This window comes from Neoarius graeffei, chromosome 21 (genome assembly GCF_027579695.1).
Source record: "Neoarius graeffei isolate fNeoGra1 chromosome 21, fNeoGra1.pri, whole genome shotgun sequence".
Classification (NCBI taxonomy): domain Eukaryota; kingdom Metazoa; phylum Chordata; class Actinopteri; order Siluriformes; family Ariidae; genus Neoarius; species Neoarius graeffei.
In genome coordinates this window covers 14,552,832-14,577,055 of record NC_083589.1, presented here as the reverse complement: position 1 = coordinate 14,577,055, position 24,224 = coordinate 14,552,832, and the positions used below count along the sequence as shown (strand labels likewise).

The following is a 24,224-nucleotide window of genomic DNA, read 5'->3' as shown; positions in this document are numbered from 1 at the left end:
TTTCCATCACCATATGCAAGACCGGATCTCGTGTGTGATGGAGAAACGAGGGGAGGCGCTGATGCTGGAGGTGGCTGGTAGGCTGGGAGAGATTCCAGAGGCTCAGTTTTTTTCTTTGTCTCGACTTCTCCCCCTTTCTGTGGGTGAGGCGCTTGTGGGAATAATGCTCCACCTTGCTGAGGAGGCAGTGTGTGGTGTGTGTGGTGGTGGGGCAGACTCCAGGTCAGGGTCCATCTGAAATTTCAAACACTGAGAAGAGGGTGAGAGCCCTGCCTGTCGTTTCTCTCTTTTGTACTCTCTCTTAAGTGTTTCTTCTTTCCATGCAGAAAACGCCCTCCAGTCCCCTAAGAAAACATTATCTGCAGACTCTTTTTTTTTTCTTCCGTTTCAGCTTTTCTTCTAACTGTTCTATCTGTTTGGGACTAAAACTACCCTTCTCAGGGAATCCTAAGTCCTTTACCCATATCAAACTGTGCTAAGCAATCCTCGCCATACAAGGTTTTCATAAACTGGATGTTTGGGCTGTCATAGGAACACCCAGTTCTTATTATAGCACATGTAGCCTCAGGCTTACTTGCTTCTTCCTTTTCTTTCCCTAATTTGCCATTTCTGTTCCCCATTGTACACTGTTATATTAATAGGTTGTGACAGCAATGGCTGAGTTTCTTTATCAGGATCACAAGAACAACAAGTTGGACTATGTCCAAAAATGTGACACAATAATCCTTTAGGTATGTTCTTATTAGTAAACAATTTATCTGACATTTGCCTTAAGCTAAAGTAGCTTATTAAAGTAGCACATTTAGCACAACAACCTCAAAGACAACTCACGCATGTGTACAAAATCTTTCTCTGTTTCAGAATTTGGAGGAGGACAGTACTCTGTTAATTCGTCAATATTTTGCATGCACATTGGTGTGTCTTTACGACTTCGTGATCGAACCTCTCTATCCCATTCCTACAACAGGCCAGTTGTTCACACAGAACAAATGGAGCAAGATTCAATTCTTTCCCAGGTACGAATCGCTGAACGTGAGTCCGTCGAGACACGCACCCGTACTTCCCTCTCTCAAGTAGGTGAGCCGTTACCCAGTCGTCACTTAGGCGGATTTTCTCTTACACAACCCAATAAACTACTCATGGTTTATTGTCTCAAAATTGTCTTTTATCCGTTTCTGCAAACATATTGATGGTACCACAGCTTAGCAGTCCTCCTGGGCTCAGACAAACTTCTGTCTTCCTTGACTGGGACAATCTCTGTCCATCTCTTATATCAGTCTTCCTTGACTGGACAAATCTCTACACAAGAATGCAAAGTTATCACTTACTGGTTCGGTGAGCCCTGACAGTCTGGTCTCTCGTCCGAGTTCTCAGCTCTGCACCGTAGCCTTGGGAGTATTCCGTCGTCCGAGGATCAGATGCGTAGGGCCCACCCAGGGATGCCAAATTGTAGTGGAAACTTCTAATAAACACTTCAGAACGCTTAGCAGTTGTCTTTTCAGTTATTTATTATAATAGATCATATAAAACAGATATATAAAATAGGAAAGAAGAAAGAAAAGGAACAAAACAAAACACCACCTCTAGTGATGTTGAGAGTGCACTCTGAGTTATTTCTTAGGAATATTCTCTATTATACTCTGAAGATATTTGCTTACTGCTCGCATCCGTACATGATTGGCTCAAGATTTTCTATGAGGCTTTGCTAATGCGTGCACCTAGAATGCTCTGATATGTGCAGGCAGATGCGTAGTAAGGGAGAACTCAGGCACCCTGCTTATCACCACCAAGGCCACAGAAAGGTGATTACAACATGGGAAAGACAACTTTCTCAGTACACTAGGCCCCTTGAGTTCAACACACAGAAACATAGAGAATAGGAATGTTCATCCACTAAATTTCCCTCACAAGGGGCACATGGTTCCCAACAGAGGGTAAAAGGGTGCCCCAGCAGGTAGTATCAGAGAGTGAGGACCACCCACTTGATGGCCAGGTACTCCTTTTCTATGGTCCTGTACCTACTTTCATGCATTGAGAGCTTGTGGCTGATGTACAACACTGGACGTTCCTCACCCTCCACCTTCTGGGACAAAATGGCCCCCAGCCCTCTGTCTGATATGTCTGTCTGCAAAATAAAGGGGAGAGAAAAGTCAGGGGAGTGTAAAAATGGCCCCCCACACAGTGCAGCTTTTACCTTGGTGAAAGCCTGTTGGCACTGCTCTGTCCACTGGACCGGAGCTGGTGCTCCCTTTTTAGTGAGATCAGTCAGCTGACTGGTGATGTCTGAATAATTAGGTATGAACCTAGCATAGTAACCAGCCAACCCCAGGAACTGTCTCACCCCCTTTTTGGTCTTGGACCTTGGGCAGGCCGCAATCGCTATAGTCTTGTCAATTTGGGGATGCACCTGCCCATGACCCAAGTGGAAACCCAGATACCATGCTTCCACCCACCCAATTGCACACTTTTTCAGGTTAGCTGTGAGATTTGGACACCTCAGTGACTCTAGGATGGCCCTAAGGTTTTCAAGGTGTCATGGCCAATCATTGCTGTATACAGTGATGTTGTTGAGGTATGCTATTGGATAGGCAGTGTGGGGATGGAGGATCTTTTTCAGCGGCTCATGGACCATAGTGGGAGACCCAAATAACCCAAAAGGAAGCATGACAAATGGTGTGGTTTCCTCTCGGGATAGAGGAGTCAAGGGGATCTGCCAATATCCCTTTGTTAAATCCAGTGTCAAATAAAAGTGAGCAGTACCTAACCGATCGAGCAACTCATCAATGCCAGGCATTGGGTATGTGTCGAATTTAGTCACTGTGTTGACTTTTCTATAGTCTACACATAACTGGACCGACCTGTCGGTCTTGGGTACCAGGACCACCAGGCTGCTCCAGTCACTGTGTGACTTCTCTATTATGCCCATGTCAAGCATGGCCTTGAGTTTATCCTGAACCACTTTTTTTTGTGTGTTTGGGTAAGCAATAAGGGCGGCTATGCACCACCACCACCGGGGGCATTTCAGTGTGGTATTCTGGAGGCAGGTGCAGCCGGAAAGGGGCAAGAACACGTCAGAAAAATCCTCTTGCAACTTGGCAACCTCTGTGAGTTGGGCAGGTGAGAGGTGGTCTCCACAAGGGACTAGACCAGTTTGGGTTGTTGTTTTTGTTTTTTACCTCCAGCCCCAGCTTCTCCAAAACTACTGACACCAACGCCACAGGGACCCCCTTGTTCCAACGTTTTAATAAGTTGAGGTGGTATATTTGCAGGCCCCAGCCCCTATCCATTTGCCTCACCTCATAGTCAATGTCCCCAATTCGCTGTGTGACCTTGAAGGGCCCTTGCCACTCGGTGATGAATTTAGAGCTCAACGTTGGCAATAACACAAGTGCTTTGTCTCCTGGAGTGAATTCTCTAAGGTGTGGGGGAAACTGGAGCACCCAGAGGAAACCCATGAAGACACTGGGAGAACATGCAAACTCTACACAGAAAGACCCTTGTCGGCCACTGGGCTTGAACCCAGGACCTTCTTGCTGTGAGACGACAGTGCTCACCACTACACCACCATGCTGCCCGGGGCTTGAGCCATTTATCCCAATTACGTGCATCTTCAGTTACAAATTTCCGAATTAAATTTTTAAGTGTTTGATTAAACCTCTCTGCCAGACCCTCCATTTGTGGGTGATAGATGCTGGTGCAGATAGATTTAATTCGCAATAACTCATACAGTCCACGCAGTGTGCATGACATAAATTAAGTGCCTTGGTCCGTCAGAATTTCTTTCAGAATCCTGACCCGGGAGATCACAAGGAAGAGAGCTTCCACAATACTGCATGCAGCGATACTGTGGAGCAACACTGCTTCCGGATATCGCGTTGCATAGTCCACCAGGACTAAAATAAAGCGATATCCTCACATTCACCAATCTAATAGCCTGACGAGATCCATGCCAATTCTTTCAAAGGGGGTCTCAATTAGAGGGAGCGGGCGCAAAGGCACTTTTGGAGTGGCTGCAGGATTTACTAATTGACATTCACAGCATGCTGACACACCACTGAACGAACGTCTGTACAAATCCCTGGTCAACAGAACCAGGCCATTATTCAGGGTAGTGTTTTATCCTGTCCTAAGTGTTCAGCCATGGGATTAAAGTGAGCCGCATGGAACATGAGTTCCCTACGGCTCTTAGGGATTAACAACTGTGTTATCTGTTAAGCGGTTTGAGTATCCTGCATCACTCAATACAGCCTATCTTTAATAATAGTAAAGTATGGGAAGGAGGGTGTCACATTTGGCTGGAGAGTTTGACCATCGATTACTCTCACTTGGTCAAACACATAACACAGAGTCTCGTTTCATGACTGCCAGAGGGTCCTCCACCAACTTGATGGCTTGCTCCAGTGACACCAGGCGATGACACTGGACTCGCTCCACTATTCCTTCGGAAGTCAAGTGATAAACTGTTCCAGTGTCACCAGATTGATGATCCCATCAGTGTCATGGTTGTCCACCCTCAGCCACCGCTGGCAAGCGTTCCGGAGCAGTTGGCCAAATGTGAACAGCCGGCCGACCTCCTCCAACGTCAGCATCCCAAAGCACTGGCGATTTTCTTCTGGGGAGTGGCTGACATGCTGCATGGCTCTCTTCAGGTTTGCGTATACACAGCCGGCTGTTGGTGTGGAGCTGCTGTGCTTGTATATGCAGTCAGATGACTGACTGGCGAGGTGCAGCTCACCGCATGCTGCTTGAATACCCATCCCCCACACTTCAGCTGCTTGTTTGAAGAGAGTGTGTAACAGTTCCTGATGTGGGTGAAGCACAGAAGCATGGCAGGCGAGAGTTGATGTTCACATACATGATTTTTATTCTCCTTATTTTGGCTTTTCAGCTTGCTGCATTCATTAATTCATTCATTCAGTCATTCAGTCACACACATGCGTTGGGGTCAGGGAGCTGCTCTTCTCTGCTCTGCCCCTCCTTTTATGCTCGATCCCTGCAACAAGCAAACAAACACACCCACACACATTAATAGACACCAGGTGTAATGAATTGGCCACTTACCTTCCCCAACCCCGCCCTCCATTCACAAACTGCCGCTTGGCCATGCCCCCATTGCCACATACCCCCACTGCCCAACTCAGGCCGGGGAGCCATCCGGCCTGAAGCAGATAAACACACACACACACCCCGACGGGACAGGAAATCCGCCACCACCATCTGCGCCCCCGGCCTGTGGACCACCTTGAACTTAAACAGCTGGAGGGCGTTTCTACAATGGGTGATCTGCACATTGGCATCCTTCATGTGGTGAAGCCACTGGAGGAGCACGTGGTCTGAACAGAGAGTGAAAGGGCGTCCTAGCAGGTAGTATCAGAGGGTGAGGACCACCCAATTGATGGCAAGGTACTCTTTTTCAATGGTGGTGTACTTGCTTTCATGCATCGAGGGTTTACGACTGATGTACAGCATGGGGCGCTCCTCACCCTCCACCTTCTGGGATAAAACGGCCCCCAGCCCTCTGTCCGATGCATCAGTCTGCAAAATAAAGGGGAGAGAGAAGTCAGGAGAGTGCAAAAGTGGCCCCCCACACAGTGCAGCTTTTACCTTAGAGAATGCCTGTTGGCACTGCTCCGTCCACTGGACCAGATCTGGAGCCACCTTTTTAGCGAGATCGGTTAAATGGCTGGTGATGTCTGAATAATTAGGTATAAACCTACAATAATAGCCAGCTAGCCCCAGGAACTGTCTCACCCCCTTTTTGGTCTTGGGCCTTGGGCAGGCCGCAATCGCTGCACTCTTGTTAATTTGGGGACGCGCCTGCCCATGACCCAAGTGGAACCCCAGATACAGTACTTCCACCCACCCAATTGCACACTTTCTCAGGTTAGCTGTGAGGCCCGCACACCTCAGCGACTTTAGAACGGCCCTCAGATGTTCTAGGTGCTGTGGCCAATCATGGCTGTAGATCATTGAGATATGCAGCTGCATAGGCAGCGTGAGGGCAGAGGATCCTGTCCATGAGCCACTGTAACATAGCCGGTGCCCCAAATAACCCAAAAGGGAGCATGACAAATTGGTGTAATCCAAATGGTGTGGGAAAGGCCGTTTTCTCTTGGGATAGAGGAGTCAAGGGGATCTGCCAATATCCCTTTGTTAGATCCAGTGTCGAATAAAAGTGAGCCATGCCTAACAGATTGAGCAACTCATCAATGCGAGGCATTGGGTGTGCATCAAATTTAGACACTGCGTTGACCTTTCTATATTCAACACAGAACCGAACCAAACTGACCCGTCGGTCTTGGGAACCAGGACCACTGGGCTGCTCCAGTCACTGTGTGACTCCTCGATTATGCCCATCATGAGCATGGCCTTGAGTGCATCCCGGACCACTTTTTTTTGTGTTCAGGTAGGCGGTAAGTGTGGCTACGCACCACCACCCCCGGGGGCATCTCAATGTGGTGTCCTACCTCCTTGAGTTGGATCAGTGAGAGGTGGTCTCCACAGGGGACTGGAGTGTTTTGAGATGTTGCCTTTTTTTACCTCTGGCCACAGCTTCACTTTCTCTGGAATTACCAACACCAACGCTACGGGGACCCCCTCATTCCAGTGTTTTAAAAGGTTGAGGTGGTAGATTTGCAATGCCCTGCCCCATCCGCTTGCCTCACCTCATAGTCAATGTCCCTGACTCACTGTGTGACCTCGAAGGGCCCTTGCCTCTTGGCGATTAATTTAGAACTCGATGTGGGCAATAATACGAACACTTTATCTCCTGGTGTGAACTCTCTAAGGCACGTGCCCCGTCATACAGCCGGCTTTGACATTCTTGTGCCTGCTGCAAATTCTCCTGGGTTAAGTGCGTGACTGTGTGGAGTTTTGCATGCAGGTCAAGAATGTACTGAATTTCATTCTTGCTAGGCGAGGGTCCCTCCTCCCAATTTTCTTGTAGCACATCCAAAATGCCAAGCAGCTCACACCCGTATAATTATTTTTGAATGGAGAAAACCCCGTGGAGACTTGCAGGACCTCTCATACTGCAAATAACAGGGGCTTGAGCCACTTATCCCAATTACATGCGTCCTCACTTACAAATTTCCGAATTATGTTCTTTAGTGTTTGGTTAAAACGCTCCACTAAGCCATACGTTTATGGGTGATAGTAACCCATACAGCTCGCACAGTGTGCGTGACATAAACGAAGTGCCTTGGTCTGTCAGGATTTTTTTCGGAATCCGGACCCGGGAGATAAAGTGGAAGAGCACTTCCGCAATACTGCATGCTGAGATATTGCGGAGAGGCACTGCTCCCGGACATCATGTTGCATAGTCCACCAGAACTAAAATAAAGCAATATCCCCGTGCTGACCAATCTAATTGCCTGATGAGATCCATCCCAGTTCTTTCCAAAGGGGTCTTGATTAGAGGGAGAGGGGCAAAGGTGCTTTTGGAGTGGGTGTGGGATTTACTAACTGGCATTCACAGCATGCCACACACCACCAACAGACGTCCTCACGAATCCCTGGCCAATAGAACCAGGCCATTATTCAGGCTAGTGTTTTATCTTGCCCCAAGTGTCCAGCCATGGGATTAAAGTGAGCCGCATGGAATATGAGTTCCCTGCGTCTCTTTGGGATCAACAACTGAATTATCTGTTCTCCAGTTTGAGTGTCCTGTGTCACTCAATACAACCTATCCTTAATAACAGCGAAATAATGAAGGGCTGTGTCGCATTTGGCTAGAGAGTTTAACCATCGATTACCCTCACTTAGTCAAACGCATGCCGCAGAGTCTCATCTCGCGACTGCTCTAATGGGAAATCCCCAAGGGAATCCCCAAGAGAGGAAGGAGGGGCAGGGTGCTCCTCATTCCTCACATTGCTTTGACACGGTGCTGACGTAGATGGCTCTGTGACAGCTTCCCCAGTCAGTGCCACACCAGGAGCTTCCCGTGATGTATTTATGCAGGACCCACCTCTCATTATGTGTTCCATCAATTCTTTAAACCCTGGCCAATCAGTTCCCCAAAATTAATGAGTGGGTGAGATGAGGGTTAACAGCCGCCTTAATTCTATGCATTTGGCCCCGGAATAGTCAAGTCAAGTTTATTTGTATAGTGCTTTTAACAATAAACATTGTCGCAAAGCAGCTTTACACAATTTGAACGACTTAAAACATGAGCTAATTTTATCCCTAATCTATCCCCAATGAGCAAGCCTGTGGCGATGGTGGCAAGGAAAAACTCCCTCAGACGACATGAGGAAGAAACCTCAAGAGGAACCAGACTCAAAAGGGAACCCATCCTCATTTGGGCAACAACAGACAGCATGACAGTAATATTAACAGTTTTAACAAGTCAGGTTCGTTGATGTTATAAACTCTTCATTGATGGGAACTTGAGTGCAAAACTGTTCATGGCAACTGCAGTCCTAAAGTTAGCAAGTCAACTGTAGTCCTCAGCCATAAAAGCATTACTGTAAGAGTCCAGAGCATCCTCCAAGTGTGACTTTCAACTGTCCTCATGGGGCCGTCCTCCACAGGAGCGATGCGATGAGACTCCAACCAAACACAGGGCACCAGGATGGATCAGGCAGGTCCAAGGAGCAGAAGAGGTCAGCATCTTGATCCCAGGACCAACATGTAACTCAGAGGGACAGATTTGGGGGGGGGGGGGGAGAGAGAGGGGGAGATAAAACACAGGTTGTTAGGTATGCCCAATGTCACCTGAATAAGTAGGAACAGTATACATATTGCACTGAGTACAAGCAGGGACTCCGGCAACTAACTATGACAGCATAACTAAAAGGGGAGAGCCAGAGGGTAACACAGGCATGAGAGAGCCCCAGGACATAAAGCAGCCAGCCACTACACCATCAACAAACTCGAGTGAGCAAGCGAGTGGGGACTGACAGCATCCATACATCCCAGTTTACCAAAACACTCTATGTCTGAGGACCCTCCAGATCTACACCTTTACCTCATAAACACCATTAACAAAAGGCTTGACTAAACAGATATGTTTTCAGCCTAGACTTAAACACTGAGGCTGTGTCTGATTCCCGAACACTACTTGGAAGGCTGTTCCATAACTGTGGGGCTTTGTAAGAAAAGGCTCTGCCCCCTGATGAAGCCTTCACGATACGAGGTACCAGCAGATAGCCTGCACCTTTTGATCTAAGTAGGCGTGGCGGGTCATAGAGGAGCAGAAGTTCACTCAGGTACTGTGGTGCGAGACCATTTAGTGCTTTAAAGGTCAATAGTAGTACTTTATAATCAATACGAAACTTGATTGGGAGCCAATGCAGCGTGGATAAGACAGGGGTGATGTGGTCATATTTTCTAGTTCTAGTAAGAACTCTTGCTGCTGCATTTTGAACTAACTGGAGCTTGTTTATGCACTTATTGGAACATCCAGACAGTAAGGCATTACAATAATCCAATCTGGAGGTAACGGAAGCATGAACTAGTTTTTCCACATCATGTAGTGACATTAAATTTCTTATCTTAGCAATATTTCTGAGATGAAAGAAAGCTACAGTGGTGCTTGAAAGTTTGTGAACCCTTTAGAATTTTCTATATTTCTGCATAAATATGACCTAAAACATCATCAGATTTTCACACAAGTCCTAAAAGTAGATAAAGAGAACCCAGTTAAACAAATGAGACAAAAATATTATACTTGGTCATTTATTTATTGAGGAAAATGATCCAATATTACACATCTGTGAGTGGCAGAAGTATGTGAACCTTTGCTTTCAGTATCTGGTGTGACCCCCTTGTGCAGTAGTAACTGCAACTAAACGTTTGCGGTAACTGTTGATCAGTCCTGCACACCGGCTTGGAGGAATTTTAGCCCATTCCTCCATACAGAACAGCTTCAACTCTGGGATATTGGTGGGTTTCCTCACATGAACTGCTCGCTTCAGTTCCTTCCACAACATTTCAATTGGATTAAGGTCAGGACTTTGACTTGGCCATTCCAAAACATTAACTTTATTCTTCTTTAACCGTTTTTGGTAGAACGACTTGTGTGCTTAGGGTCGTTGTCTTGCTGCATGACCCACCTTCTCTTGAGATTCAGTTCATGGACAGATGTCCTGACATTTTCCTTTAGAATTCGCTGGTATAATTCAGAATTCATTGTTCCATCAATGATGGCAAGCCATCCTGGCCCAGATGCAGCAAAACAGGCCCAAACCATGATGCTACCACCACCATGTTTCACAGATGGGATAAGGTTCTTATGCTGAAATGCATTGTGTTCCTTTCTCCAAACATAATGCTTCTCATTGAAACCAAAAAGTTCTATTTTGGTCTCATCCATCCAAAAATTTTTTCCAATAGCCTTCTGGTCATGAGCTTTGGGTAATGACCGAAAGGACAAGATCGCGGATACAAGCGGCCGAAATGAGTTTCCTTCGCAGGGTGGCTGGGCGCTCCCTTAGAGATAGGGTGAGAAGCACAGTCACTCGGGAGGAGCTTGGAGTAGAGCCGCTGCTGCTCCACATCGAGAGGAATCAGCTGAGGTGGCTCGGGCATCTTTTTCGGATGCCTCCTGGACGCCTCCCTGGGGAGGTGTTCCAGGCATGTCCCCCCGGGAGGAGGCCCCGGGGAAGACCCAGGACACGCTGGAGGGACTATGTCTCTCGGCTGGCCTGGGAACGCCTCGGTGTTCTTCCCGAGGAGCTGGCCGAGGTGTCTGGGGAAAGGGAAGTTTGGGCTTCCCTGCTTAGACTGCTGCCTCCGCGACCCGGTCCCGGATAAAGCGGAAGAAGACGAGACGAGACGAGACGAGACGAGCCTTCTGGCTTGTCCACATGATCTTTAGCAAACTGCAGACGAGCAGCAATGTTCTTTTTGGAGAGCAGTGGCTTTCTCCTTGCAACCCTGCCATGCACACCATTGTTGTTCAGTGTTCTTCTGATGGTGGACTCATGAACATTAACATTAGCCAATGTGAGAGAAGCCTTCAGTTGCTTAGAAGTTACCCTGGGGTCCTTGGGGACCTTGCCGACTATTACATGCCTTGCTGTTGGAGTGATCTTTGTTGGTCGACCACTCCTGGGGAGGGTAACAATGGTCTTGAATTTCCTCCATTTGTACACAATCTGTCTGACTGTGGATTGGTGGAGTCCAAACTCTTTAGAGATGGTTTTGTAACCTTTTCCAGCCTGATGAGCATCAACAACGCTTTTTCTGAGGTCCTCAGAAATCTCCATTGTTCGTGCCATGATACATTTCCACAAACACGTGTTGTGAAGATCAGACTTTGATAGATCCCTGTTCTTTAAATAAAACAGGGTACCCACTCACACCTGATTGTCATCCCATTGACTGAAAACACCTGACTCTAATTTCACCTTCAAATTAACTGCTAATCCTAGAGGTTCACATACTTTTGCCACTCACAGATATGTAATATTGGATCATTTTCCTCAGTAAATAAATGACCAAGTGTTATATTTTTGTCTCAATTGTTTAACTGGGTTCTCTTTATTTACTTTTAGGACTTGTGTGAAAATCTGATGGTGTTTTAGGTCATATTTATGCAGAAATATAGAAAATTCTAAAGGGTTCACAAACTTTCAAGCACCACTGTATCTGGGTAATGCTATCAACGTGAGCCCCGAACAAAAGACCAGGGTCAACAATCACTCCGAGGTCTTTTACTGCTGCATGTGAAGAAACAGAAAGGCCATCCAGAGTTACTGTGTAATCAGAAAACTTACTTCTTGCTGCATGTGGTCCTAGTACAAGCACTTCAGTCTTGTAAGAGTTAAGCAGAAGGAAGTTCATAAGCATCCAGTGTCTAATGTCCTTTACACATTCCTCAATTCTATTAAGCTGGTGTCTCTCATCAGGTTTTGCAGAAACATACAACTGTGTGTCATCAGCATAACAGTGGAAACTCATACAATGTTTACGAATAATATCACCCAAAGGTAACATACCGTATATAAAGAAAAAAGCAGTGGACCCAAGACAGAACCTTGTGGAACACCAAACTTTACCTCAGTACGTCTAGAAATATCACCATTTATATCAACATACTGATAGCGATCAGTTAAATAAGACCTGAGCCAGGAGAGGGCCATCCCCTTAACTCCCACAACATTTTCTAGTCTATCCAGAAGAATGGAATGGTCAGTGGTATCAAATGTTGCACTAAGGTCAAGCAACACAAGTAGCGAGACACAGCCCTGATCAGACGCCAACAGTAGGTCGTTTACTACTTTAACCAAAGCTGTCTCTGTGCTATGATTAGGTCTAAATCCTGACTGATGCATTGCATGGATGTTATTCCTATGTAAATATGAGCATAACTGCTGTGCCACAGCTTTTTCAAGGATCTTGGAGATAAAGGGGAGGTTTGATATTGGTCGATAATTGGACAGCTGACAGGGATCAAGGTCAGGTTTTTTAATCATGGGTTTGATAACTGCTAGTTTAAAGGATTTGGGTACATAGCCAATAGTGAGAGAAAAATTTATTATTTTTAGAAGCGGTTCAATTACTTCAGGTATTATCTGTTTGAATAGACATGTAGGTAAGGGATCTAGTACGCAAGCTGAGGCTTTTGATGCCAAGATTAATGAAAGTAATTCATTTTTTTTAGGGGAGTAAAACATTCAAATTGATGATCTGATACAGTTATATTGTTAACTACAGGGTCACTTACATTGTCTGACCTTAAATTAGTAGTTTGAATTTTTTGTCGGATATTCTCAATTTTGTCATTAAAAAAATTCATGAAATCGTTGCTTCTACATACTACAGGTATGCATGTGTCTTTAGTGGACTTATTCCTCGTTAATTTTGCTACGGTATTAAATAGGATTCTAGGATTATTTTTGTTATCTTCTATTAGGGAGGAGAGATTTGTTGATCTCGCAGCACTAAGAGCTTTTCTATACTTCAGGAAGCTCTCCTTCCATGCTAATTTGAACACTACCAATTTTGTTTGACACCATTTACGTTCCAATTTTCGAGTGGTCTGTTTTAATGTGCGAGTGTCATCATTATACCAGGGTGCTCATTTTTTGTCTCTGACCATTTCCCTTTTAAGAGGAGCTACATTATCTAAGGTATGGCGGAATATTGACTCTAAGCATTCAGTTGCCTGATCAAGTTCTGCAGGGGCTGACAGTGACCCAATCAAAGTTGATAGCTCTGGGAGATCATTTATAAAGCTCTGTGCAGTAGTTGACGCGAACGTACGTTTAATACAGTAGCGTGGTGAGGTGCATATATTATTACTCAGACATAGTTTGAATGAGATGAGATAATGATCTGAGATAACTTCAGACTGTGGATGTATGACTATATTGTCTATGTTTAACCCGAATGTTAGTATTAGATCGAGAGTGTGACCACCATTATGGGTCGGTCCTATCACATTCTGATTAATCCCTACTGAATCTAAAATGGACACAAACACTGTTTTTAAAGGGTCTTCTGGGTTATCGAAGTGAATATTAAAATCTCCGACAACTAAATCTTTATCTAAGGAAATAACCAGATCTGAGATAAAATCTGCAAATTCAGAAAGAAACTCAGAATATGGCCCCGGGGGCCTATAAATAATAAGTAATGGAATTAACTGGGTAGACTTATTTTTCAAGGCTACATACATTATATGAGTATGAAGAACTTCAAATGTATTAAATTTATAACCAGGTTTTTGTGTTACACCTAGATGATCATTATAAATAACTGTGACACCTCCTGCTCTGCCAGTTAGACAAGGTTGGTGTATATAACTGTATCCAGGAGGACTTGCTTCACTTAATGCTATATATTAATTTGGCTTAATCCATGTTTCAGTTAAACAAAGTACATTAAACTCCTGATCAGTAATGAGTTCATTAACCATTAGCACTTTAGATGTAAGAGATCTAATATTTAATAGCCCCACCTTTAGATCAAAGGTGCTGGCAGCAGCTGTACAGTCAGTATGATCTAATTTTATATTGATTAGGTTACTGGAACAAACTTTCTGAATATTTCTACCTTTTTGTTTAGCTCAGGGAACAGACACAGTCTCAATGTAGTGGACCCTGAGTGACAACTCTGTGCAGCTAGCAGACAGTTGGTTTAGCCTGTTCGTCTGCTCCCTGGCCTTGGCTCTGGATTGTCAGAAATTAACTAGGCCTGTTCTGAGACTATGACCTATGCTGCAGGAAATGAGAGCAGCACCTTCCCGAGTGGGATGGATACCGTCCCGCCCTAACAGGCCAGCAGTGCCCTCAAAATTAGCCTAATTATCAATAAAGCCCACACTGTTTTCAGAGCACCACCTGGACAGCCAGCAGTTCAGCAACCATAACCTGCTGTAAGCTACATCACCACGTGGCATTGGGATGGGGCCAGAGCATACTACATAGTATGGAATAGAATATGGGCAGACACTAGAGGGTAATTGTGAATATCCCCATACACACAACACCTTCACTGCTTGTGCTCTCCCCAATGCCTCACCTTGCACCAGGTGTTGGTGAATTGAGGTCTGGTTACAACCGGAATCCACCAATGCGTGATATGTATTCCCTTGAACACTTACTGGTATGCGATACGTTCCGACCTGATCAAGGCTGGTCTCTGGCATGTTGGGGATCTGGATCACAGCTCCCACCTCCCTGGTGGAGCTCCAACTCAGGAGATGCTCCGACTCCCCACCGCGCCACCACACCAGCCCAGGCTTTCCTGCTGCACCGACGTTATGGGAGTCACTCACCTGAGGAGCAGACAACACAGACACAGAAAAGGGAGATGGGAAGACACCACGGCTGTGACGGTCTGGCTGGGGAGGAGCCAGCCGCCGCCTCCTTGGTAGGGGAACGGGGTGGGGAGGGGAGGGGAAAGAGAGACAGGGGGAGAAGAGAGAGCGAGAGGAGAAACAAGGAGAGACACCTCATCTGCCTGCAGTCGGAGCCACCTCCAGATGGTCCTCCGCCAGCTTGATGGCTCGTTCTAGCGATGCCGGGCGATGACACTGGACCCATTCCACTGTTCCTTCCAGAAGTCGACAGATGAACTCTTCCAGTGCCACCAGATCGATGATCTCATTGGTGTCACAATCTTCCGCCCTCAGCCACTGCCGGCAGGCATCCCGGAGTTGCTGGCTGAATGCAAACGGCCAGCCGACCTCCTCCAATGCCAGCGTCCGGAAGCGCTGGCAATGTTGTTCCGGGGAGTGGCCGACCCACTGCAGGATGGCTTTCTTCAGGTCAGCATAAGCCAGTCGACTGTCAGCAGGGAGCTGCTGCAGTGCGAGCTGAGCCTCACCAGTCAGGAGTGGGAGGCGGCACGCCACACGCTGCTCCAGTGGCCAACCCCCACGCCTTGGCTGCTTGTTCGAAGAGGGCAAGGAATGCTTCCAGATCGTCCTGTGGGCCCATCTTCATGAGGGTGCCAGCTGCGGTGATGGTTGATGCCCCTGCTGATGCAAGCAGATGCCAGAACGGCTGGCGATCTTCCTGCTGGGCCAGCATCAAAGCTTCAAAGCGTTGCTCTTGTTCCTTTCGGAGGGCAATCACTGCTTGATGCTGGTTCTGCTGGGCAGTAGCAAGGGCAAGGATGAGCTCTTTGAATGGGGAGGACTCCATGGGATGGTTCCCTTCTGTGCATCCCGGGTTTCGGCACCACTGTAACAGTTCCTGACGTGGGTGGAGCACAGAAGCACAGCAGGCAAGAGTTGTTGTTCACATACACATTTTTTATTCTCCTTATTTTGGCTTTTCAGCTTGCTGCATTCAGTCACACACATGCGTTGGGGTCAGGGAGCTGCTCTTGTCTGCTCTCCCCCTCCTTTTATGCTTGATCCCTGCAACAAACAAACAAACAAACAAACACCCACACACACACATTAATGGATACCAGGTGTAATGACTTAACCACTTACCTTCCCCAACCCCACCCTCCATTCACAAACTGCTGCTTGGCCACATCCCCATTGACACAGAGTGATAAAGGCTTCTGGATCATCATGCGTGCCCATCTTCATGAGGGTGATGTGAGGAGGGTCTGCTGCGGTGGCACTCGAGGCCCCCACTGATGTGAGCAGATGCCGGAACGCCTGCCGATCTTCCTGCTGGGCTAACGTCAAGGCTTCAAACTATTGTTCTTGCTCCTTCCAAATGCTTATTCTGCTGGGCAGTAGCGAGGGCATGGATGAGATCATTAAATTGGGAGGACTCCATGTGGTGGTTCCTTTCCATACTCCTGGGTTTTGGCACCACTGCAATAAGTCCCTGATGTGGGTCGAGTACTGAAGCACGGCAGAGATGACGTTCACACACACTTATTTTTCCTTCACTTACAGCTTTAACATCTGTTTAGCCACACACATATGCACAGCTGTGGTTCTGGTCTGGGGAGATCCCTTCTCTCTGCTCTCTTCCTCCTTTTCTATCCTCCTCCATCACTGCAACAAAGACACACACACACACACACACACCATTAATTGACAACAGGTGCATTGACTTTGCCACTCACCTTCCCTGGCCCCACCCTCCATTCACAAACTGATGCTAGGCCACACCGCCGCTGCCACAGCAGTACTTCATCTCTTCATGTTTGGAGAAAGAAGGGTTGTGCATACGATTTCAAGAAAACCCATTGTACCCACAGTGAAGTACAAACGTGTGAGCACCATTTGCTTCCCTGCAAATGTTTTTTGAGTATTCCACCTCATGAAAAAAACATGAATGGAGTGATACATGGGGACATAGTAGCAAAGACTTTCATCTCATCAGCCAAGATAAAGAATTTACAGACAAGATGTCAATTTCAACAAGACAAAGACCCTAAACATACTTCGCATGCCCTATCCAATCTCCTGACAAGAATCTCTTTGAAAATTTATGGGGAATTTTAAAATTGTGAATTCGTCACACAATTTTGCAAGAGGAATGTACACAAATTGAACCATGATGCTGCAAAAGGCTAATTGCATCTTAGTGTAGAAATCTCAGTGTTGTAATTTCCAGCAAAAGCTTGCAAAAAAAGATCTACTATTGGTGATTTGTGGTGTATGAATACTATTTTCCCTTATCAGATTCATTTTTTAAACATTGTTTATGCTTATAAATGCATGCCTTTTTTCATATTCATGAGCACAAAAGCAAAAGACATTTGACCTCATTTATCAAGTTGGATATAATGAGATTTACTTTTGTGGATTTAATAATTTAATGATGTTTCTGAACATTAGTCTTTCACAAATCAAGAAAACAATCACCATTTAATAATGTAACAGATTTCCTTCCGTTTTTGGTTTGTGAAATAACAGAAAAATCTGAAAAAAATTTTTTAGCAATGGTGTAAAATATTGGGGGTGGCACAGTGGTGTAGTGGTTAGCACTATCGGCTCACAGCAAGAAAGTTCTGGGTTTGAGCCCAGTGGCTGACAGGGGCCTTTCTGTATGGACTTTGCATGTTCTCCCCATGTCTGTGTGGGTTTCCTCTGGGTGCTCTGGTTTCCCCCACAATCCAAAGACATGCAGGTTAGGCTCTTAACTGACTGTAGGTGTGAATGTGAGTGTGAATGGTTGTTTGTCTCTGTGTCAGCCCTGCGATGATCTGACAACTCGTCCAGGGTGTACCTTGCCTCTCACCCAAAGTCAGCTGGGATAGGCTCCAGCTTGCCCATGACCCTGCACAGGATAAGCAGATATGGATAATGGATGGATGGAATATTAATTTAAGAATGAGTAAAAGCAATTAGCATACAAGTTAAGGTTTTTTTCATTAAACAAATGAATATTTTTGGTGGCCCCTGAAGAGAAATGTTGTCTTGTGCACAAAGGACAGTCTATCTTTATATTGAAGCTCAGTAAGCTGGTGTTTTGGTCAAGCTACTGGAGCAAAACACTGATGGTAAAAAAAAGAAGAAAAAAGAGAATTTCTGATTAGTTTGATAAACTTGTCTTTGCTCCATACCAGGTTCCATTGAAATTGGCTATGTATAGCAGATATCTCTGCAGGCAGTCACATTGCCTGGCTTGAAGCACATTGGGGGCTTAGCCCAATTAATTAATTAATTAATTAATTAATTCACTATTCATCCATTCAGTCATTCATTAAATTTAATGCTGAATGAATGAATTAAAGACAATTTTAGAAACAATTTGTTGCATTATAGCACTAAATTTAAGTGCAGTACATTATAAAGTGATTGTTTTCTGCTCCTTTGGAATTGACTCTTCATAGAAATAAAATTTAACTCTGGAAGATGAATACACATTTGGATTTTTAAAAAAATATTTTTTCAGGACATATACATAATTTATTGAATTTTATTTCTTTAGACACTCACTTCAAAAGGAGCAGAAAAAAAAATGATCCCATTCTGATATACTTACTGCATGCTGCATCAAAGCAAGACATGGGGAGAATGTGCAAACTCCACACAGAAAGGCCCCCATGGCCGCTGGGCTTGAACCCAGAACCTTCTTGCTGTGAGCTGACAGTTCTAACCACTAAACCACTGTGCCGCCCCCTCAGTGAAATATTCATTAAAAAATGTGTGTGTGTGTGTGTACTTGAAGGATGGAGCACCATTCTTCAGGAAATTTAAAAAAAAAAAAATCCTACAGTGAGGCTGACGTGCTGCATAGATAGCACTGTCTATTATGGCAATCCAAAATCTCCCAATGGTGATCTGTTAATGCTGTAGCATATGATTTATATGATTTGTATTAAACCATTCAGTCAGTCCTTATTCCTTGCAGATAGGATAGGATAAACATTCTAGAATAGATGTGGATAAACATGATCATTCAGAAATAGGATAAATATGATCAGTCAGAATGATTTTGTATTGATGTACTGCAGTGGTATTTCATGTCTAAGTAAATGACATTGTTTGGACCAAAACAATGCCAGCAAAATTGGGGTATGCCACACACTCATTCACCCAATTATCATGTATATGCTGAAAGATGAGACCATTACCTATGGTATTTCCACTCCTGAAACCCAAATATTTGTAATATGGGAGTTTATGGGCTGCACGCTTAATATAATAACACTCTGTATCATTATTTTTTTATTTTTTAAAATTGATTTATATATATTTACAAATCCACCAGATATTGTAATTTATGCCATCTTGAGCTCACTACAGGCTGTAATAGATTTAAAAAATGTATATCTTTAGTTTTATTCTTAAAAATATATATTTGTGTTTTTTGTGTCTGTATGTGTATGTTGGGATGGGGTGGTCCCTGTGTATACGTGTGTTTGTGTTTTTTTTTTGTCTGTCTGTGAAATGCTGAAAGGGGCTCCAGAATACTGAAGATAATGCCAGGATTTCCATTACCTTCTTCCGCCTCTTTCGAGTTATGAGATTGGTTAAGCTGCTTTCACGTGGAGAAGGAATTCGGACCTTGCTGTGGACCTTTATCAAATCTTTCCAAGTGAGAAGTGGATTACATTTTATTTTGGAAATGAATTAGAATTAAAAATGAATTAAATAATGAAAAAATTCCCCATATATATATATATATATATATATATATATATATATGTATTTGTTTTCTCTTTATCTCTTCAGGCACTTCCTTATGTAGCATTGCTCATAGTGATGCTTTTCTTCATCTACGCTGTTATTGGAATGCAGGCAAGTCTTCAGTCAATATCCTCTGTCTAATTTTCTTTCTCTCTGTTCAATAGTTATCCTGTTTATTAATAAAGATGTCAGGCAACTTCATGAATTTACACATTAATGTGGAATTAAAATTGGGATCATGTAACTATTCCCCATAAAATCCTCTGCAATGTTGAATTGGAGAAAAAAATCTACATTATTTACTCTCTCTACAAAACACTACACTAAACCTGGTCAGTTATGCAGCTATCAGCCAATCATTTGGCATAAATGCATAAAATCATGCAGATATAGATCAAGAACTTCAGTCAGTGTTAACTGTGGCATGACTGTTGGTGCCAGATGGCTAGTTTAAGTATTTCATAAACTATTGATCTCCTGGGATTTTCATGCAGTCTATAGAGTTTACATGGAATGATGCTAAAAGACAAAAACAATCAAATAAACAAAAATCTGATGATTAGCAGTTCCTCAGAAAGAAATGCCTTGTTTATGAGAGAGGTCAGGGGAGAATGGCCAGACTGGTTCAAGCTGACAGTAAAGCAATGGTAACTCAACTTGCCACTCTTTACAACAGTAATGAGGAGAAAAAAAAACCTCTCAGAACATATAATTTGCCAAGCGTGAACGGCCTACAATACCAGAACCACATATGGTTTCACTCTTCTCAGGCAAGAACAGGAATGTGTATCCTCACAAATCTTAATTCACAACTCCATAAAATTTAAACTCTATTTAAATATTAATTACCTCTTTTTCATAACCACCAATTTGAAGAAGTGTGACTATGTGACAGATATTAAGCCTATTTTCCTTTGATTGCTCAATCACAGGGCAGCCTGATCAATGCCCAGTTTTGCTGCAGAAAGTCATTTAACCACCAAGCGGTTAAAAATGGGAACTGCAAAAAGTACTAATAGATGTCCTTTGGGGCAGGGACACTCTTGGCCCCATGTTTGCTTTTCTGTGGATTAGGAGTGGACAAGACAAGATTGCTAGACTGAGGTTTTTTTTTTTTTTAAATACTCTGCAGCCAACAAGATCTTGTTTTAGCAAATAATTGAAATTCAATCTCATAAATGTAATAACATTTTATAAATAAACCATTTGTATTATAAAATATATTGCAAATATTTTGAGAAGTTAGGTGGGGGTGGGTGGGTTATGGAGTAATGTTTGTACAGAAGAAATATGAGACTAAACACATATTTCACATGCTGAGAAAGCCTGAAGACAGTGTTTACCTTATCTAATCCCAATTTTTTGGTCTAGTTTCAGTGCTTAGTGTGGTTTTTGAGATGTAGTTGGGCTGCAACCTGTCAACCCTAATGCTATTACCCAGAACACACTTGAGCAAATTGCCCAAAACAATTGACTCGGCTATATGATGGGTGACTGAATGTTGTCATTTAAAATAAATAAATAAATAAAATTACTAGACAGTAGCCTATAGTATAAGACAAGTGTAATAGATTCTTGACTTAATTTTCTGAGGCTATGCCATTTTTAATGTCCCCATCAAAATCTATGGCCATGTACTGATAGTGGAGCTCCTTGTGTGCTTTGTGTGCATGGAACAAAGCCCTGTACTTAATGAAAATGCATTGACCTGATTTTTGATGGCTTTGACCATATGTATGTACAAACAACGAGCATGTACCACCACAGTGTACCACTGATCATAAGTGTCATAAGTGTAAGGCAAGGTATCTCATAAACACTTGACCACTGGATAATGAAATTTTTATCTTTATTTACATGAGAGGTTTTTATCCAGCACTTATTTTTAATTTGCTTTGTGAAAAATAATGTAGGAGTATTTACTTACACATTTTAGACTTATTGGGAGCTCTGCTTTTAGGCAGTGCCTATACACACACACACACACACACACACACACACACACACATACATATATATATATATATATATATATATATATATATATATATAAATGCATTTATTAAGTGGCATATCTAGATCCCAGGAAGAATCAGGTGCACTCAAAGTGGAAAATAACATTGGACCACATTCTTTACTGGAATAATAATATAAAACATGAGCATGATGTTTGGTTCAGCCCTGTGATGACCTGGCGACTTGTCCAGGGTGTACCCCGCCTTTCGCCCGTAGTCAGCTGGGATAGGCTCCAGCTTGCCTGCGACCCTGTAGAAGGATAAAGCGGCTAGAGATAATGAGAATGAGATGAGATGATGTTTGGTTCCATCAAAGTTTTTTATTTAATTCATTCAAAATCTCACTAAAAGATGCGGATTCTCAGCAATGTTGACAGTCAGTGGGAATTGCGATGACTGTTTCCGTATTTGAATGATATGCTGTGATTGGTTGAGTGGAGAAATTGTGTTCTGCTGAAAATCATAGTGGTGCTTGTAGCATTTTGGAAACGGAAGGGGATAAAAATGCAGAGAACATGGTGGATATCATGTTTTGCATAAAATTGATTCTGGACTTTTGAAGCACGATCAAATGCCAAACTTCTTATGGTGGTATTTTTTTTAAATGGTGCCTCTCAGGTTTTGGAACCAAACTGTTCAGTAGCAGCCACTGAGATAACAATAAACTCCACTTTATACCAGGATATTCTTGAATATGAAATTTGAGTCCATCTCTTCAGCAGCTTAAGCTGGGCTGAAATTGCATCATCCAAAAGGAAAATGATCATAAAGGAGAAAAAAAAAAAACAAGGTGTTGGGTGTTGGAATTGCCAAGTCAAAGTCCAGACCTCAGCCCCACTGACATGCGGTGGTGTGATATTAAGAGAGCTATGCATAAATGAATGCCCTCAAATATCAATGAACTGGTTTCTGAATGTTGGTTTATTTGGGGGAAAATTACTTTTGAAATGCTTAATGACTATTGATTTTTTTATGTTACCTGAGGATATTTGTTTGTTTATAGCATCTGCTGAGGACCACATAATTGTTAATTAGGTCCTGATGAATAAAAACATAGAATTGAAGGAGAGTGTACCTTCCTTTTCCCCATCACCATAGTATAGTATGAAAAAAGGACACAAGATCCTGCTTTTAAAAAGTGCTAATTTAAGTACTTCATCTAAATGCAATGTCTAAGTACTAGGCCCAAGGGTACAGTGCCCTACACAGTTATTGGCACACACCTTGTAAAGATTAGTAAAAGGTTTTTTTTTTTTTTAAATTCACCTTTTTGGTGAAGTAGCTTCATCTCATGCTGAAAAAAAAGAGAAAAATCCAATCTTTAAATGAAGTAAATTTATTCAGAGAAAAACAAATCCCTTATCAAGACATAATTGTTTTAAACAAAAACACATGTAGCACAATTACTGGTGCCTCTGCATTTAATACTTTGTACAGTCTCCCTTTGCCAATAGATCAGCACTGGGTCCTCTTCAAAAACATTTTGTAAGGCTGGAGATATAGCAGGACATCTGAGACCATTCCTCTTTACAGAATCTCTCCAGATCATCCAGGGTCTGAAGCTCTCTTTTGTATAGTCTCCTCTTCAGCTCATCCTGTGGGTTTTCAATGGGTTTCAGGTCAGGTGGCCATGGCAGAAGCTTATTTCTCTGGTCAGCTAACTGTTTTTGTGTTGATTTGGCCATATATTTCACATCATTGGTCTGTTGGAAGAGCAAATGATGACCCAATTTTACTTTCCTGGCAGAAGCAGCCAAATTTTAATTTAAAATGTCCTGGTATTTCATGGTGTCCATGATGCCATGTACCTTTACAAGGTTTCTGGTGCCTTTGGAGGAAAAACAGCCCAACCTCACAGAATCACAACCACATTTTACAGTTGGTACAGGATTCTTTTCATTATAACCATCTTTCTTTTTTTACCAAATCCATCTTGAGTGTTTCTTGCCAAAAATCTCAATTTTTGTTTCATCAGACCATAGAACATGGTTCCATTCAAAGTTGGAGTAGCATTTCACAAACTTCAGGTACTTATGTCAGTTAACTGACATAAGTACCAGAACATGGCTGTTTTCTGGCATACCTTCCAGATAATCTGTTGGCATGGAGGTAGTGTCTGATGGTTGTTCTGGAGCCTGAGTAACCCCAATATTTTTGTTTTTCTTCTAATTCACCAACAGTTATCCTGGGGGATTTTTTGCCTCTCTTACCATCATCCTCACTGTAAGTGGGGGCAAAATAAACTTGTTCTCTTCCAGGCAAGTTTGTACAGTAGAAATAGACATTTTCAGATGAGTAGCTACTTTTTATAACCATTCCCTGGCTCATGAAGGTCAACACACTTCTCCCTCATTTGATTTATGTTTTCTCTTATCTTTCCCATGTTGATGGATGACTAAGGGAATTTGGCCTTTGTATCACCTCAAATTTGTACCCCAGTTAATCAGGAAATCATGGATTACAGTTTGAAAGTTCCTACTCCAATCAACTCAAAAACGTCAAAGATGATATGGGAAATATGCTTTAGTTACATTGTGCTCACTATAATTTCCAGGGGTGCCAATAATTGTGACAGATTACATTACATGGCATTTAGCAGATGCTCTTCTCCAGAGCAATGTACAATGAGTGCAAAAGTCAGGTACATGAAGTGTTGAACTTCTAGACAAGAACATGTGAGTGCCAACTGAACAAGTGACAGCAATACC

At 43.4% G+C, this 24,224-nt stretch overlaps 1 protein-coding gene across 1 annotated transcript in view; it reads left to right on the top strand.

The window, feature by feature from the left end:
- The window catches only part of cacna1c (calcium channel, voltage-dependent, L type, alpha 1C subunit), an 880,695-nt gene that overhangs the window by 666,478 nt on the left and 189,993 nt on the right, over nucleotides 1-24,224 (top strand). The window contains exons 32-33 of the mRNA XM_060902748.1: nucleotides 19,272-19,409; nucleotides 19,547-19,612. Of these exons, the coding sequence (XP_060758731.1) occupies nucleotides 19,272-19,409; nucleotides 19,547-19,612 (204 nt within the window). The remainder of the gene's footprint in view (nucleotides 1-19,271; nucleotides 19,410-19,546; nucleotides 19,613-24,224) is intronic.